The sequence below is a fragment of the Macaca fascicularis genome, chromosome 8 (genome assembly GCF_037993035.2).
Source record: "Macaca fascicularis isolate 582-1 chromosome 8, T2T-MFA8v1.1".
Lineage (NCBI taxonomy): Eukaryota > Metazoa > Chordata > Mammalia > Primates > Cercopithecidae > Macaca > Macaca fascicularis.
Genome location: NC_088382.1, coordinates 127,787,973 through 127,807,251, shown reverse-complemented (window position 1 = coordinate 127,807,251; position 19,279 = coordinate 127,787,973). Strand labels below are relative to the sequence as shown.

The 19,279-nt window shown below is 41.4% G+C and overlaps 2 protein-coding genes across 4 annotated transcripts in view; both read left to right on the top strand.

Annotated features, from left to right (window-relative positions):
- The window catches only part of SAMD12 (sterile alpha motif domain containing 12), a 471,810-nt gene extending 461,816 nt beyond the window's left edge, over positions 1 to 9,994 (top strand). Inside the window, exons 5-6 of one of the 3 annotated variants that reach the window (XR_012416609.1) lie at positions 4,348 to 4,439; positions 9,272 to 9,994. Coding sequence is in view for 1 of the 3 variants with exons in the window: in XM_065519549.1 (XP_065375621.1) it covers positions 4,348 to 4,376 (29 nt within the window). In the remaining 2 variants the exon portion in view is untranslated. Of the gene's footprint in view, positions 1 to 4,347; positions 5,441 to 9,271 lie in introns of those variants that run through there. The other 2 variants (XR_010577464.1, XM_065519549.1) reach the window with 2 other exon arrangements.
- An 8,185-nt stretch (positions 9,995 to 18,179) lies between these two features.
- On the top strand, positions 18,180 to 18,787 carry LOC102115828 (large ribosomal subunit protein eL29-like). The gene is given in 2 exon segments (XM_005563972.4): positions 18,180 to 18,222; positions 18,225 to 18,787. Coding segments are annotated over 2 exon segments (471 nt in total). The 3' UTR covers positions 18,653 to 18,787.
- The last annotated feature ends 492 nt before the right edge of the window (positions 18,788 to 19,279 follow it).

The following is a 19,279-nucleotide window of genomic DNA, read 5'->3' as shown; positions in this document are numbered from 1 at the left end:
ATAGGAGAAAATTTTTGGAACCATGGATTAGGCAGTGACGTCTTAGACAACGCACCCACAAAAGAACACAACCCATAAAAGAAAAAAGTTATATTTTTCATCAAAATTAAAAATTCCTGTTCTTTGGAAGACTCTGTTAAGAGAAAGAAACTGGGAGAAAGGACTTGAGCCCAGAAGATATAAAGAATACTCAAAATTCAGTTGTAAGAAAATAACCCAATAAAAATGGGCAAAATATTTGAAGATATACAGATGGAAAATAAGCTTATTTACAAACATTGAACGTTATTGGTCTTTATGTAAATACATAAAACCACAATGAGCCATCACCTCACATCTACCAGAATGGCTAGAATAAAAACATGTATAACTTCAAGTGTTGGTGAGAATGTGGAAAAGCTGGAATCCTTGTGAACTGCTGATGGGCTCATGCCTGTCATCCCAACATTTTGGGAGGCTTAGGTGGGAGGATTGATTGAGCCTGGGAGCTCAAGGTTGCAGTGAGCTGTAATGGTGCCACTGCACCCCTCAGCCTGGGCTGCCGAATAAGACTTTGTCTCAAAAAAAAAAAAAAAAAAAGTTAAGCACACATTTACCATATGACCCAGCAATTATACACTTACACATATACTCAAGAAAAATAAAATTGTATGTATGTCCACACAAAGATTTGCAGGCAATGTTTATAGCAGCCTTATTCATAATTACCAAAAAGTAGAAACAACCCAAATGTCCATCAACTGGTAAATGGATAAGCGAAATGTCATATAACCATACAATAGAACTACTATTCAGCAGTTAAAAATAACAAACCATTGAACATGCTGTAACGTGAGTAAAGCTCAAAAACATTATGCTAAGTGAAAGAAGAAAGATGTAAATAACCACCTGTGACATGATTACACGCTGTACGGAATGTCCAGAAAGGCAAATCTGTTAGCAAGAAAGTATGTTAGGATTGTCTGTGACTGGAGATGGAAATAGGGATTAACTGCACAAAGGTATGAATGGTTTTTTGAGGGGGGAAGATGATGGAAATATTCTAGAACTGGATTGTGGTAATGGTTGTATTCTGTAAATTTTCCAAAAATCATTAAATTATACACTTGAAGTGGGTAAATTTTATGGTGTATATATTATACCTCAATGAAGCAGTTTTTTTAAAAGGAGATCATGATGCTTGTAAGATTTTACATTCCACTTTTTTCACTAAAAATCATAACATATATATTTGTTAATGTCATTAACGACAACTTGAAAACATTTTTCTAATAACCACTTAATATTCCTGAATATATACATACCCAAAATTAATAGTTTCCCTCTAGGTCATTTGTAATTTTAAAAAATAATGCTGAGGCAGGAGGATCTCTTGAACCCATGAGTTTGAGACCAGCCTGAGCAGCATAGAAAGACTCCATCTCAACCAGGCACGGTGGCTCATGCCTGTAATCCCAGCATGAGGTGGTTCATGCCTGTAATCCCAGGCCCAGGCGGGTGGATCACTTGAGGTCAGGAGTTCAAGACCAGCGTGGCCAACATGGTGAAACCCCGTCTCTATCAAAAAAATACAAAAATTAGCCGGGCATGGTGGTGTGTGCCTGTGATGCCAGCTACTCCAGAGACTGAGGCAGGAGAATCACTTGTACCTGGTGGCGGAGGTTGCAGTGAGAAAAAAATCACACCACTGCACTCCAGCTTGGATGGACTCCATCTCAAAAAGAAAGAAAAAAAAAATCTCTACCAACACACACACACACACACACAAACACACACACACACACACACACACACGGCGAAAAAAATCAGCAAGGAGTAATCCTAGCTACTTAGGAGGCTAAGTCAGGAGGATCTCTTGAGTCTAGGAGTTTGAGGTTACAGTGAGCTTATTGCACCACTGCACTCCAGCTTGGGCAACAGAGCAAGACACTGTCTCTACAATAAAATTGAAATTAAAACAATGCTTTGTTTAACCTTTCTGTGCATATTAACTATGTGACCTTGGACACGTTCTTTAACCTCTCTTAGCTTTAATTTTCTCTTAGGGGCCGGGTGTGGTGGCTCATGCCTGTAATCCCAGCACATTGGGAGGCCGAGGCGGGCGGATCAAGAGGTCAGGAGTTTGAGACCAGCCTGACCAACATGGTGAAACCCTGTCTCTACTAAAAAGACAAAAAATTAGCGGGGCATGGTGTCACAGGCCTGTAATCCCAGCTATTCGGGAGACTGAGACAGGAGAATCACTTGAACCAGGGAGGCAGAGGTTGCAATGAGCCGGGGTTGTGCTATTGCACTCCAGCCTGGGCAACAAGAATGAAACTCCATCTCAAAAAACAAAACAAAAAAGAAAAATATCTAATAGGAAAAATGGGCACGATTAATAGTTCCTGTTGGCTGGGCATGGTGGTTCACGTCTGTAATCCCAAAACTTTGGGAAGCCAAGGTGGGCGGATCATATGAGGTCAGGTGTTCTAGACCAGCTGGGCCAACATGGTGAAACCCCATCTCTGCTAAAAATACAAAAATTAGCCAGGTATGGTGGTGTGTGCCTGTAATCCCAGCTACTCAGGAGGCTGACGCATGAGAATCACTTGAACCCAGGAGGCGGAGTTTGCAGTGAGCTGCAATCGTGCCACTGCACTCCAGCCTGGGCAACAGAATGAGACTCTGTGTCAAAAAAAAAAAAAAAAAAAAAGGAGTTCCTGCCTCTTAGGTATAACATGGCTGTTCTAAGCATTATCTAAAATCAAATGTGAACCATTTCGCATGAAAATGGCAATCACCAATTCGATTTTAGCCATCATTACTGCCCTCAGCAATCATTATAAATCTTCAAATTTATGACTATTTTCTCAGAATAGGATCATATAAGTGAAATCCCAGGGCTCATTTTAAAAATCCTTCTCTCTAAGTTAGAAGTAGCACAAAACATTCTCGGCTCTTTTCTGGTCCCTATTCTGATACTCGGAACCCAGTGTGGTTCGCCAGCTTTTTGCTCTGTTACCTTGGCCTGATGCTTCTGAGAGCTCCCTGGCTCTGTGCTTCCCATTCTCTCCAACCAAACCGATCAGTCTTGTGATTTCTCTCCTACTGGGAGATGGACTGTGTAACCTTGAATAAAAAGAGTGGACAAAAGAGCAATGGGTAATCATGAATGTTATTATTCCTCATAGGTAACATAGCTGCCTTTTCCTATGGATCACTAGTATCTAAACACAGAGAATTGGGATATGGGGTCTTCAGGATTCTCTACAAAGTCCAATGGGGAAAAATTGTTGGTATTTGTATTTTCATATCTACAGGCCGTGTTGTATGTGGTTATGCTGCCTGCATTTCTTAATGGGGTGGACAAGGCCCTCCGTTCTTTACCTCCATGTACTTCTCCAGCTTTGTCCCTTGCTATCACCTCCCTGCAATGTGATACTAAAATCATACAGCAGGTCTTGCTATTTTCTCAAATGTGCCATGCTTTCTCTCCCACAAGGCTTTGTATATTATGTTCTCCAACCTTGAACACTCTCTGCCTACTCCTGCCTCCTTCATTTGGCTAACTCCTACTTACAATCCAGGCATCCTCTTAAACCCTACTTCTTCCTGGAAGTTTTCCTGTCCTGAAGTTGGAGTTTGGTGCTCCATGGCTAAGCTCCCATGGCACTCTGTCACTACCCTTACTGGATCTAAATTGCCTGTTTATTTGCCTTCATCCTGATCACACTATGTGGCAGCCATGGGGTTGCGTCGCTGTGATCTCCCTTCAAGAAAGAACTGGCTATTTAGCTGCAAGGAGTGCAGTTAGCTGACAGCCTCCAGCTGTTAATGCCTTCGAGTTCTGCCTGAGCTTTGAAGCTGAGGCCATGATCTTTACGGGCAGCCCCAGCCAATGACTGAGTATAACAGTGGCACCAGGGCCAACTCAGGACTCCTTTAGTAGGGAATCTTTGGGTTGGCTAAGACTTCATCAGATCTGCATTGTAGTCTGATGCTCTGTCTTCCTCATCCTGCCTCCTCCCTCTTTCCTTTGTCATATCCGCTTTTTGGCATAAAGGATTCCCTTGTCCAATCCTGCTTCCTCACCCTTTCACATTCACAGCTTACTCTCCAATAAGCCTCCTGAAATTCTTACTTTGTCATATGCATCTGCTTTCTGGAGAATCTGGGTAACATAGACAATGAGCCCTTTAAAAGTAGGGACTACATTCTTATTCAAATTGCACCTCCAGCTCCCAGAACAACACACAGTAGGATCTCAATAAATATCTATGAAAGGATTGAATGAATGAATGAATGAATGAACATTCAAAATAGTATTCAACATTGAATGACGTTTTGATCTTATATAATTCACAGGTGCTGGTCAACATTCAAGAACATTCTGATTTGAAGACTCAGATTTATTTATAAAATGCACCGCAAAAATGACATAATTGTGCATTTTTCAAGTGAGTATTTTCCAGCGGTTGGATTTATGCCAAATATATAATTTACCCCTTAGGATAATCCCATGGGCTAATGTAGTTGAGCATGAATCATAATAGATATTTGTACTTGAAATTACACAACAGCTATAAAACTGCTATTTACTATCAAAATAGCAAATTTTAAATATTACTGCTTATGCCTGGAAATCCCATCTAAATGTTGTTTTATAGAATAAAATCCAAAAGCGTTAAAAGCTTTTCAAAATCTAGGCTCTATTTATTTGGCACTTGCCACACTATTATGTATGTGAAATATCTAGCTAGCTAACTCCCCCACTAGATCATAAACTCCTTGAGGCAAGCAAACTACTAATTTAATAAAATTAAAACCCATTTTCATCAATAAATTAATAATATATAATAAGAAATTAATAAATTTTTATTAACCTACCAAATATCATTAAACATCTACTATGTCCCAGGCACTGTGCTAGGTGCTTTGGGAGCAGCAGTGAGTGAAACAGACAAGGCTTATGGCCCCCATGAACTCTCTCAGTGTGGATGAGGGTTGTCAAAAATAATTACTCAAATAATGAATATGTGCAATAATAGAAGTGGGAGAGTGGCTAAAAAATAATGCCTCCAAAGAATATTCATGTCAAACACTGGAACTTGTGATGTGATTTTATTTGGGAAAAGAGTCTTGGAAAATGTAATCAAAGATGAAGAGACAATCGTGGCTTATCTGGGTGGGGCCTAAATGCTGTCCAGAGATCCTCACCCGAATCCTTATAAGACACACAGGGGAGAAAACACACAGAAAGGGAGGAGGCAACATGACCACGGAGGCAGAAACTGGAGAAATGCAGCCACAGACCAAGGAATACCTGGAGCTACCAGAAGCTGGAAGAGGGAAGGAGGGATTCTCTCCTAGAGTTTTAGGAGGGAACATGACCCCGCCAACACCTTTATTTTGGATTTCTGGTCTCCAGAACTGCAATAAAATATATTTCTGTTGTTTTGAGCTAGGAAGTTTGTGATAATTTGTTATAACAGCCACGTGAAACTAACACAAAGGAGTAAATAAACAAGGATCTGGGGGTCTGGGAAATGACTGTGCATAGGCCTCAGTCCTCGCCATGTTTTCCTGCTTTCCATATTCTATGGCATGTTAAGATATTGTCTCATTTTCTGGACTTTGCATTTTTTCTTCCCTGATTGATATACTCTCACTTTGCCCGTGCCTAGAAAGTTGGAGATTAATTCCCGCAGGTTTAATTTTAACCCCTCTTGCTGTGGATTCTCTGCAGTCTATGCTTCACATTCTTGGAAGAACACCACTGAGCTCTATCAGGCTGGGTATTTATAATGACAGATAGAGAACGGCTTCAAAGGCACGCTTGCAACTCTCTAACATGCTTTTACACTTTACTGTGATGTGGCGTAAAGTACATAGGCAGACGCCATGAGTTCTGCATTTCAGCTCAGCTTCTGACACTCACTGATTGCCTGATCTTTGACAAGTCATTTAGGGTATTTATGCTTCAATTTCTTCATGTGAAATCAGGATTTCTCTGGCTTTAAAAATAACCATAATTCCATAGTCAATTTTTTTTTACATTTGTGCAAAAACATTTATGTAAATTGACTTGGGGTCCTATATAACGAATTCAGTAAGTAAAAAGTTCTGCAGTACATATTATCTAAAAGGAGGAGAATGTATACTCTTCGATACTGTGCCTCTCTTGGTTTTGCACAAATCATTCCCCATAAATCAGATGTACAGGTAATCACAAGTCTTGACTGTGTCCCCAGAAATCACAACTCAAAAGTCAACCTTTAGGAATCCTTTAAAAAAAAAAAAAAAAAGTTATGTTTCATGACGGAATTTCACTTGGTAAGCTTAAACAGGTAGTATAAGCTAAGTTATTCAAACAGAAGAGGTTTACCGTTATACTTTCTTGATGAGTTTGGTAATAAACAGGCCCTGGCCGGTGCCTGTGGTTTATTCATTATTATTATTATTACTCATTATTCTAACACATCTCTGGGTCTGTGCTCTAGGCAAACCAAGTCTAAACACATCCCTTCCCTCACTCTTCCTCCTCACCCCCATTAGTTCTATGACACAAGATAATATTAGTCACTTACATAAACTAGTAGATATTCATCAATTAGCCCACTCCTTTGCTTGGCACTGCAGAGATCAGAAATGTGTGACACACAAATGGCTGTCGACATCAAAGAGCTTATCTGCACAAAGATAGCCAAGGATTCATGTCAGCAGCATATTGTGAGGGCCAATGTAGGAGTACTTGAATTTATTATAGAAGCAGATAGCAGGAAGCAAATACTGTGGTCTGCTAGACTGGAAGTTAGCCCATTGATCTGAGCTTTCCAGTTCACCATTGTGTCCCCAATGCCTAAGACAGTTTCTGCAATAAAGCAAGCATTCAATAGATGTGAATTGAATGGTTAAATGTATGGTCTGAACTTGGAAGGGATGGACAGGGGAAGGTTCCCAGAAGAAGAGAAACCCTGAGTTAGGGTTTGAAGAATTGAGAGACATTAGGTGATAGAAGGCAAGAGGGAACTTCTAGAGATGCTATAAGCCAAGTTGCAGAAATAGACTTTTTGTAGAGGTAAAGGGAGAATGTGGATGCTAGATTAATGCTGAGATTGATTCTTAAAAGGTTAATGTTGTTTCAGTTTATGGCTTACACATTGTTGAATAGTAAGAGTCTGCTTCTAACATTTGTTAATTTTGGCACTGGAAACAAGAGGTTCAAGGACCTGGGAGAGATGCACAGCCTCCCTCTGAGGCCGACTTGCAACAACTTTTCCAATCAGGTGCCAAAGTCTCTATGTGGCTCTAATACCTCCAGTTATGTAGTGATAATCTGTAGTTGGGACCACAACATTTGTGTGGTTATTAGCTACTGAGTCTAGAAGGTATCATTTCATGTTACTATGAACTGGGCCTATAATCCTAGAACATATGCCTTTGATAACTGTCCCAAGGAGAAGCCATTTTCCAAAATTTTCCAGAAACTATCACAGGGGATGGCCAGGACTAAGGTGAGATCCTAGCCCTTCCTAGTGCTCTGTAATTCTTCTCCCTGCATTTGATTCTGAAGATTTAAATGTCCAAATCTGGTCTTGCTTCTTTGCTTACTTCCTAACAATTGCCATGGAGTCAGGTGGCACAGCAAAAGGTACATTAAATACAAAGATGCTCTGTTTAAGACCTATGTGGCTTCTATTACTCACTGAGTCAGAACTAACATTTTTACTCTTTACGTCAAAACTATTCACCAGAGTTCTTTGGGCTACTCCATTTCTCCCTCCTTAACTTATGCCTCAATGTATCAGGCTGTCTATTAGCAGGAAGCTTGGTGTATGGGACATTGGCTCAAAACAGCTTCAGATTTGATTCTGTTATTTATCAGCAATGTGGCTCTCCCCTGACCAAGTTTCATTTTCCACCAGGGTGAAATGAGAGCAATCATACCTCACATATCATCCTCACAAACTTATTGATAAACTTCTCATGAGACCATGCATTTCTAACAGGCTTTGTAAATGTGAAGCACATAAACATGTAAGGAATAATTATTTTCATTTTTTGCATCTTCTCTACACATATGGCAGTCTCAAATTACTTAGCACTTCTGTTCCATTGAACAAAGAGCTACTGAACTCCGAAGATTTTCATAAAAGCTGAGCCAGAAAAGTGTTGACAATTTCCTTTGAATTTCATATCTCTTAGAATTTGCTTCTATAGCTGCTTATCTTTTTGCCAGTTCCTAAATGCTCTTGTGACTAACACTCTGGAGCACTCAATAAATGTCAGTTGAATTAATATATGAATAATGCAGTGTTTATTAGTCAAGATAGTCTAAGCTATGCTGCAATAACAGATAATCCCTGAAATCTCAGTGACTCAGCCCAACAAAACTTTATCTTTTATTCATGTAAAACCTGATGCAGGTCATGGGACAGGGGTACGCTCTTAATGACTCAGAGGGCCAGGGTTCTTCTGTATTATGAATCAAGACAATGGTTCCCAAAGTTGCTTCAGGGAAGGAAGAGAAAGATGGAGAAAGCTCTAGACTTTTAACTACCATAGCCTACAAATGTCATTTTCACTCACTAATTGGCCAGAACTAATTGTACAGCCCCCCAAACTGCAAAAGAGGCTAGAAAATGTAGAAGAGCAAATGAAATAGTTGTTGAGTGCCAACTTCTCTGAAACACGATGCCCTCCACCTCAATAGGAGTCATTGTCTCTTACCCCCAATACAGATTGCAGGGAAATATAACAATACGTAAGACAGACAAAGGCCAGGTGCAGTGGCTCACACCTTTAATCTCAGCACTTTGGGAGACCAAGGTAGGAGGATTGCTGGTGTCTACGAGTTTGAGGCTAGCGTGAGCAACATAGCAAGAGCCTATCTCTACAAAAAAATCAAAAATTAGCTAGGCATGGTGGCACGTGCCTGTAGTCCCAGCTGCTCAGGAGACTGAGGTGGGAGGATCACCTGAGGTGATCACCAGGAGGTGAAGGCTGCATTGAGCTGTGATCGTGTCACTCTACTCCAGTCTGGGCAACAGAATGAGACACTGTCTCAAAAAAATAAAAGAAAAATTCCCTGATTTTCTGGAGGTTATATTGAGGTGAAAGAGTGAGAACATTTTGGCTTCATTTTAGTTTCATAATATCGTGTACTGTTTATCCTTCCATTTCAATTATTGTTTGACCTTCTACTTCAATTGTGCCGTTTTTGAGGGTGTCAAAATTTTTTGAAAGAATAAGGCAGGGACCATTCTAACAGCTCTGTGCTTCTCCCTAGGGAAATGAGACTTGTGTCTCTTGCTTCAGCTCCTGTCTGCTGGTCATGAGGTTCAAAACTCCCTGTGATTTCAGCTGGGAAGATGGCAGAGGAAAGGAAGTCCAGCACCTTCCAGCTGGACTTGTTTGGATTGGCACAGTTTTTGTAAGCAGTCGTGACTCCAGAGCTGCTGGAAAATGTGCTTATCACCCTAGAGGATTGAGTGGGAAAGGGAAGATCCTAACTGACAGAGTCTGAATGAGAGCCAATGGAAAATGAGCCTTAGTCTTTTGGTAGGTGGGTGGGAAGAAGATATGGGCTCCAGCCACAGGGTGTGAGCAAGCTGTGATATTATCTTTATTATTGTAGCCAGATAGAATGAAATCCTAAAATGGATAGAATCTTAGCCAGATAGAATGGAATCCTAGAATGGAATCCTGGCGCAGTGGCTCACGCATGTCATCCCAACTACTTGGGAGGCTGAGTCAGGAAGATCACTTGAGACCAGGAGTTCAAGAGCAGCCTGGGCAGGACAGTGAGATTCCCATCTCTAAAAATATATAGATATAGTCAGGCACAGTGGCACGTATCTGTTGTCACAGCTTCTCAGGATTCTGAGGCAGGAAGAGGGCTTCAAGCTAGGAGTTCCAGTCTGCAGAGAGCTATGATCATGCCACTGCCCTCCAGACTGGGTGACAGAGCAAGAATGTCTACAAAAAGTAAACTAAAACTAAAAAAAATAAAGAATAGAAACTTATTGTTAATTTTCATTGAGTGAATGAGAAATATATCCAGTTATGTTTCCTTCTTTTCCATTTCCCTTTATCCTTGGGCTTCTCTCCAGTGTAAAGGGAAGATATATATTTTAATGCCTTCCAAAACCCTGATACCAATCTCTGGGCTGACTTCACTGAACATTACTTGCTCCTCCTATGCAGACTAGCATTTCTTGAATCTCTGCACTTAATACCTATACTACGTGTTGTTAATATCCATTTCCACCACCTCTACCTCCACTTGGTCTTGTATCACATGGGCCAGAAAGCTAAAAATTATATTCTCAGTTTCCTTGACTGTTAAGTTTGATACAATTTAGAGTCCAGCGATGAGTTGTACGCTAATGAGATTAGAAAGTGTAATGGAAGAGGGTCATTCTCTTTAGTGTCAGTATTGGCTGATGCACATGCTCATCAAATGGGAGCTTGTGCAGTCACCAGAAAGCTGGTGTGAAAACCGATTTGAGGCTCTGGGGCAGCTATGATGGTGAATGTGGTTTCCTGCAACCTCCTGAACTGGGTGTCAGCTGCAAGAGAAGCCTTGAAGCTTATCAGTGGCCCTGTGTCTTCAGTTCCTGCCATCTCACCTACATTTTGTAACCACTTATTTTTCTATTTTAAACCCTCTTCTGATTGAAATACCATCTTAGTCCATTCAGGCTGCTTTAACAAAATATCATAGATTAGGTGACTTACAAACAAGAGAAATTTATTTCTCATACATCTGGAGGCTGGGAAGTCCAAGAGCAAGGCTCCAACATATTTGGTGTCTATTGGGGGCCCACTTCCTTGTTCATAGGTTGCACCTCCCAGGAGTGTCCTCAAATGGTGGGAGTGGTGAGGGGTCTCACTCGAGCCTCCCTTATAAAGGCGCTAATCCCACATATCAGGGCTCTGTCCCCTTGAACAAATCACTTCCCAATGGCCTCACCTACTAACTCTGTCACCTTGAGAGTGAAGATTTAAACATATGAATTTGGGGTGCATATAAACATCCAGACCATCGCTAGAGTGGCTTCTATTTCCTGCATGTATTTTCTGACTTATAATAATGTATAGAATGTATAGAAGCAGTGCTTCTATACATTATCTTACTGAGATATTCAGCCTGCTTAGAGTCACTCACTCAGTAAAGGTTAGAGTCAGGATACACATTCTAAGATCCATGTTCTTATCGCTGTTCCATGCTGCCTCCTCCTTAGCCTTCAAGACCCAAATCAGATTTTACTTTCAGTCTCAGCCTCTGCCTTATTCCTCCATTCCCAGGACATGTCTGTCCCACACCTCTTCTTACTGGCTCATTCTGCCTAACATTGATATTTAATTTTCCTCTCTAATTTTAGTCCCATGAAAAGAAAAAAAAAAAAAGTTAAGGAAGAACAAGCTAGCTCATAAGCAAAAAAAAAAAAAAAAAAAAAAAAATGCTTTCTCATGTGTATTTTTAATGTTTGTCGGATGGCACCATGCTAGCAAGCTTGTCCAACCCACAGCCGTATGTGGCCCTGGATGGCTTTGAATGTGGCCCAACAAAAATTTGTAAACTTTCTTAAAACATTATGAGATGTTTTTGTGACGATTTTGTTTTTTCAGCTCATCAGCTGTCATTAGTGTTAGTGTACTTTATGCGTGACCTAAGACAATTCTTCTTCTTCCAATGTGGTCCAGGGATGTCAAAAGTGCATAAAAACACAGCACAGAAGGAAAACCTCTGCTCTTTAATTTAAGCTGATACTCCTCCTCCAAACCATATAACTCAAGAACTGTAGGACAGTTATAAGAACTTCTGAGGGATGCACATTCTGGTGGAGGAAGTGAGGCAGGAGAACAGGGTCCAGAGGGAGGGAACCTGAGGCCGATTTCACGCTGACTTCATATAACTGAATCGAAAGGAAAACCCCAACTTTCCATGCCTAAGTAACAAAAGAACCAGAGGCTACTCCCTTTGCAAAGCCCCCTACTCCCAACTTTTTTTGCAAGGCAGATGGAAAATCATGGAAACCAATCAGACACTTACATGGGAGTGTAACTTTGTAATTTCCTTTCAGCCTCTGACTGGGAGCTAAGTCTTGCTTTGCATAGAAGCCTAACCTTTGTAACTTCACTTCAGCCTCTGATCGGTTGCTTTCCACAACCAATCGGACTGACTGCGGGCCACTACTTCATTTGCATGGTGTAAACACCAGCTGGCCAATGGGAAACCTCTAGGGGGTATTTGGACCCCAGAAGATTCTGTAACTGGGGCCCTTGAGCCACTGCTCAACCCACTCCCACTCTGTGGCGTATACTTTCATTTTCAATAACTCTGCTTTTGTTGCTTCATTCTTCCTTGCTTTGATGTGCATTTTGTCCAATTCTTTGTTCAAAACACCGAGAACCTGGACAACTAGCAGTCAAACCCTCTACCAGTAACAGAGGAACCTCTATTGCCAAAGAAATGGAGGAAGAAGAAGAGGCAGAAAGAAACTGTCTAGGAATCTACTCACACAGGAAGCCCTGGGTTTTCTTCCTTGCAGATTGTTTACCCTTTTGCTTTATTTCCTCACATCTTCTACAGTCCCCTTCTGCCATTTTCTTACAGCAAACATTAAAGTGACTCCCCTGGTTTCCACATCTACAGCTCAGCCAAGGAGTCAGATCCAGCAGCAAAGACATCAGCTGTGTATACCACCAGCTTTCCTCAAAGGGAAACTTTGAAGTAATTTTCAAAGGTTAAAGGAAACTTGCCAGTCTGGAAGCTCATGGGAAAACCCAGCCCATATTTGACTTCTTTCGCATCTAAGGAGGTGAGCCCAAAGGATAATAAAACTAGAGCTTATTGGATGCTGAACACCAGGGAAATCAGAATTCAGTGGTGAGTATCTGGATTTACAACTTGATAAACTGTTTTAGGTGGTAAAGTTAGGCCTTCTTAAGTTTTCCTTATGACTTTCCCACTTGATCTCTTCCAAAATTTTGGCTCTGGCTTTTCAGTTCATGAGAATTGATGTAAGTATCAACAAAGAAGTCAGATAGGCCAGGCATGGTGGCTCACTCCTGTAATCCTAGCACTTTGGGAGGCCAAGGCGGGGGATCACTTGAAGTCAGGAGTTTGAGACGAGCCTGGCCAACACGGTGAAACCCTGTATCTACTAAAAATACAAAAATCAGCCAGGCATGGTGGCACACACCTGTAATCCCAGCTACTCAGGAGGCTGAGGCAGGAGAATCACTTGAACCCAGGGGACAGCGGTTGCAGTAAGCTGAGATTGTGCCACTGCACTCTAACCTGGGAGACAAAAGCAAGACTCTGTCTAAAAAAAAAAAAAAAGAAAGAAAAACAAAGAAGCCAGATAAAGCTTCAGAAGGAAAGAACCAGAGAGGAGACAAAGTAGGGACAAAGTGGGGGAGTGGGAAGGAAGGATGAGGATGTTGTGTGGGAAGGAGTTGAAGAAAGGAGAGTGGGAGCACAAGGAACCCAAGGAGTAGAAAAGCAGAGCTAAAGAACATTTCTGGGCTGGGCATGGTGGCTTACGCCTGTAATCCCAGCACTTTGGGAGGCTAAGGCAGCAGGCCTCCCACTGCTTGAGCTCAAGAGTTGGAGACCAGCCTGGGTGACATGGCAAAACCCTCTTTCTACAAAAAGTAAAAAAATTAGCTGGGCATGCTAGTGCATGCCTATCGTCCCAGCTACTCAGGAGGCTGAGGTGAGAGGATTGCTTGAGCATGGGAGGCTGAGGCTGCAGTGAGTTATGATCGCACCACTGCACTCCAGCCTGGGTGACAGAGCAAGAACCTGTCTCAAAAAAAAAAAAAGAAGAAGAAGAAGAAGAAAATTTCTGCAATGGAAAAATTCCTCATTCAAGTCTCTCGTTTAAGAATCTACCTGATAGGCCAGGCATGGTGACTCACGCCTGTAATCCCAGCACTTTGGGAGGCTGAGGCAGGCAGATCACGAGGTCAGGAGTTTGAGACCAGCCTGGCCAACATGGTGAAACCACATCTCTACTAAAAATACAAAGATTAGCCAGGCATGGTGACGCGTGCCTGTAATCCCAGCTACTCGGGAGGCTGAGGCAGGAGAAATGCTTGAACCCGGGAGATGGAGGTTTCAGTGAGCTGAAATAGTGCCACTGTACTCTAGCCTGAGTGATAAAGCAAGACTCCGTCTCAAAAAAATAAAACAAAAAATAAAAATAAAACTACCAGAAAAACTGTTACAATATTCATCATTATTTAGATCTCCCATATTGTACCAATTAACTGGTACGTGTCCTTTACAGTTGTCATTTTCTCTAGTGTATACATGGTGTCGCATATATGAGCTCCACCAGTCACCTCTGTGTGGTTTCTGGACCAGCAGCAGCACCTGCAAGCTTGTTAGCAATGCACACTCTCAGACCCTGCTCTGGCCATCCTAGATGAGAATCTGCCTTTCAACAAGTTTTTCATATGATTCATGAGCACAGTAAAGACTGATAGGCACTGCCCTACAACCTCAGACAAGAATGAGCAAGAGAGTGACAATGAGTGAGGGAATGAGTTTGCTCTGAGGAGGCTGGTATGAAGGCGAGTATGCCCTTTGCTGAACACTCGATTCCTTGGAAGACTAATGAAGATTAAGCAGTGGACAAGCTGATAGTAGACTAATGAGTATTGCCTGACCACAAACCAGGAAAACCTGGTTATACCAGAAGCTAGTGGTTCTCAAAGTTTATTGTGCATCAGAATCACCTGGAGAGCTCATTAAACCGTAGATTGCTGGACTCTATTGCTCGACCCTCCCCGCTCCAGAGTTTCTGGTTCAGTAGGTCTAGAGTGGGCCTGAATGTTTCACCAGTTGCTAGGTGATGCTGACAGTGCTGCTCTAGGAACAACACATTGAGAACAACTGTACTAAGCGATAAAGACATTTAGATAAAAGAATCTTGCTCCTATAAATTATTTGGGATAATTAAGGTCTCAAATCCCCTATCGAATTTGTCACTGGAGACTAGACCGCTTTATAGTGACTTCCAGAAAAAGCCCCTCATGGGAAAACCCGCATGTATTTCAGCCAGCTGCATGGGGTTGAGAGCTAATTAACAGGGAAGCTAGAATGGTCTTGCTTTCCCAGGCGTGCCATCCAGCAAACCCAGAGACAGTGGGTTGTTGAAGAAAATTATACAGATGAGACCTGGAAGCTGCCATTTCATTGGGGGAAGATTTTGCCTTTTCATTACAAGAGAAAGCTAACATTTCCCATCTTTCCTTCCACCAAAAGTAGGCAAGCATAAAACCAAAGCCAATTTCTTACAATTTAGTAACCTCAGTACCAACCAATTATATTCCCGGGACATGAGAAACAGCTGTTGTAACATTAGAGCTCGAACAGTTTCATCTCAGCTATTTAAGGGGATAAAAGAGCCAATATTTTCATTCCCTCGTGATATTATCAAGACATGATAAACAACCAGGACTACAGTATTAATTACATTAATTTGGAGAGAAGAGGGACCACTTTAATTGCTCCAAGCTGGAGAATAATTTTTTATGGGCAATCATTCCATAAATTCACATTAGAAAGAGTACTTTGTCTTATATTATCAGCAACAAAACTTCTGGAAGCAAAAATCAACCACCACTCCCTTTTAAGGTAGACTTCAATATAAAAAATAAAATCTTACTGTTGCTATGTATCAGTTGTTCAACCTGACATGTTGAGCTGTTTGGTAAAAAGAAACATAGGGAAGGTATTTGTCCTTTAAGAATTCGTAATCCAAAAAAGGAAGTAGTACCAACAGCTAAATTTGAGTACTTTCTTATATATAAAACATATATGAAGAGAGTGTTGCCTCCATCTCGGGGTTAAGAAGATCAAATGAGGACATGGGAAGAGCATCCGGAAGAATAGCTAATAGATGCTAATTCACGCCTCTAATCTCAGCACTTTGGGAGGCCGAGGCAGGTGGATCACGAGGTCAGGAGATCGAGACCATCCTGGCTAACAAGGTGAAACCCCCATCTCTACTAAAAATACAAAAAATTAGCTGGGCATGGTGGCAGGCGCCTGTAGTCCCAGCTACTCGGGAGGCCGAGGCAGGAGAATGGAGTGAACCCAGGAGACAGAGCTTGAAGTGAGCCGAGATCACGCCACTGCACTCCAGCCTGGGCAACTGAGCGAGATTCCGTCTCAAAAAACAGAAACAAAAAAAATACCTGGATGATGAATTGATCTGTGCAGCAAACCACCATGGCACGTGTTTACCTATGTAACAAATCTGCACATCCTGCACATGTATCCCTGAACTTAAAATAAAAGTTGAAGAAAAAAAAAAAGATCAAATGAATGATGGACATCAAAATGCTCTAAAAGCCATAACACCCTAAAAAAACAGAAGAGAAAAGGGACATATCATTTATTGAATGCCTTCTACATGAGGCACTGAGCTAGGTACTTGACTTACATAGTCATATTTTAAAACTCATAAGGAACTCTAGAACGAAAGGAAAACATAAAACGGAGAAAATATAATAGTGAAATGCCAGTTTTGTCAACATGGAAATTATTCAGATAAAATCCAATTTTTTCAATGTGGAAATTATTCAGATAAAATGTTTGACTCATATTAAGTAATAAGATATATACATATTAGCTACCATAAGAATCATCTCTCACGGCCAGAATAAATATTCTTTCACCACAATAAATATTTGTTTACCTGATAGGTAGCCACATGCTGAAATCATTCAAGCATATACTACAGTTTGGGTAATAAAAACATATGTAAGTAAATCTACTAAAGCTCCTGGAATTAAAACCTGCACTCAGCTCCAATGTTTGGGATGGTGGAATATGGATGGAAAGGCTCTGGAGAATTCAGAGTGGCTCTAGGAAGTAGCTCCTAAGAGCTGTTGGATGCAGCAGGTGTTGCTGTGGCTTTGAATTCACGGTTTGTAATTCAGGGCCCAGGGAATTCCACCTAGGTTTACAGGAGCACTTGTTCTAGAAAATCCCTATGAACAGTGCCGATATTGTCACATTTGCTAGATACTCCTTCAGGTTCTGCCCGAGCTACTATGAAGCAGTTGTGGGGAGTGGATCTTCCAATGCTCAAAATGCTCTGGAAACTTGAATTGAGGATAAGAGCAGTTCAGCATGGAACTAGTACCAAGACTCACACTAACGAAGAAGGGGTTGGAAGAAATTGAAAGAATGCTCTGGGGTTGTGCATTCCCCATTGCAGAATTGGGGGCCCTGCTGTAAATGGGGAGTACTCACCAGAGAATGAAAAACTTTAATGTTGCAAAGTTCTGAACCACAGGGTTCTTTTTCATGTAGAAATACCTTCATAATGTATGTATCCATAGGGGAATAGCTTGAGTAAAATGTAGAGCAACTATGAACACACCGAACCACTCAGTACAACGGTATATATCAATATGGTAATGTGTGAAATATATTGTAGAGAGAGAATTTTGATTGCAAACAGTATTATTTTATATGATCTCACTTTTATTTAAAAATGCAAAGATTTGAATGGAAAAATATTGTAAGTGTGTATGTGGAAATATTGACATTATCACTTGATAATGGGTATAGGAGTATACCCATATCCATTATAATGGGATAATGGTTATCTTCTCTTCACTTATTTATGTTTCCTGAATTTTCTACAGTACTATGTAACTTTTAAAAATATAAATTTTCAGAACTGGAATTATTTTTGTTATCAAGATAGCAATAAATAAAACTTGTTGGAAGCTGACCGTACCACATAGTGTCTCACCTTTGTGAGGCCATTTTCTTCTCACAATGGGTAATAAGGCTGTTCTTTAATGAGAGGAGGTGTTACTCCAAGGAAGCAAACAAATCGACATTAATTGTAGAATTTCATGTGTTCTTTCTACTACTCCTAGTCATCTGGAAATTCAGCTCTTCCTGACTTCTACGTATAGCCTTCATTTTGGAAGCACGCAGAAAATTAGGAAGAGGATGAGCTGAGGGGAAAGATACTGGTATTGATAATGTCATGACTATAGATAGAGATACAGGTATAAGTTCATGTCTGTTCCTGAGTCTGGATTACCTTGGTCAAAAAAGCTTTTCTTGAATGAAGATGAATGGAAGCTATATGGGTAATACTAAAATGGCTTTCAAAAAATACATTCGGGGAGCCGCGGCTGAAGGTGCAGACATGGCCAAGTCCAAGAACCATACCACACACAACCAGTCCCGAAAATGCACAGAAATGGTATCAAGAAACCCCGATCACAAAGATACGAATCTCTTAAGGGGGTGGACCCCAAGTTCCTGAGGAACATGCGCTTTGCCAAGAAGCACAACAAGAAGGGCCTAAAGAAGATGCAGGCCAACAATGCCAAGGCCATGAGTGCACGTGCCGAGGCTGTCAAGGCCCTCGTAAAGCCCAAGGAGGTTAAGCCCAAGATCCCAAAGGGTGTCAGCGGCAAGCTTGATCGACTTGCCTACATTGCCCACCCCAAGCTTGGGAAGCGTGCTCGTGCTCGCATTGCCAAGGGGCTCCGGCTGTGCCGGCCAAAGGCCAAGGCCAAGGCCAAGGATCAAACCAAGGCCCAGGCTGCAGCTCCAGCTTCAATTCCAGCTCAGGCTCCCAAAGGTGCCCAGGCCACTACAAAGGCTACAGAGTAGGTATCTCTGTCTGCCAACGTGAGGACAGAAGGACTGGTGCGACCCCCCCACCCCCACCTCTGGGCTGCCATCTGCATGGGGCTGGGGTCCTCCTGTGCTATTTGTACAAATAAACCTGAGGCAGGGAAAAAAAAATACATTCATTTTAATTTAAATTTACAAAAAGGGAAGAAATACAGTATACTCAAAAACTAGACACCCTGTAGACCTAAGAAGCAACTAGACCTCAGAATAATAGATCTTACAAGATAATTATGTCTACCCAAAAGCTCCCCCACAAAATGGCATCTGCTCCTGTTTTATGATGCACTAGGGGACAATGGTATGACTCTCATCCAAATTTGGTTTTGGTTTCTTGTTAACCAATGTTTAAAAGCTGAATTGGTAGCAAAGACATTGTATCAATCTAGGTGCCCATCAACAGTGCATTGGATAAAGAAAATGTGGTACATACATACCATGGAATACTGCACAGCCATAAAAAAGAGAAAAATCATGTTCTTTGCAGCAACATGGATGCAGCTGGAGGCCATTATCCTAAGTGAACTAATGCAAAAACAGAAAACCAAATACTGCGTGTTCTCACTTATAACTGGGAGCTATGCATTGGGCACACATGGACATAAA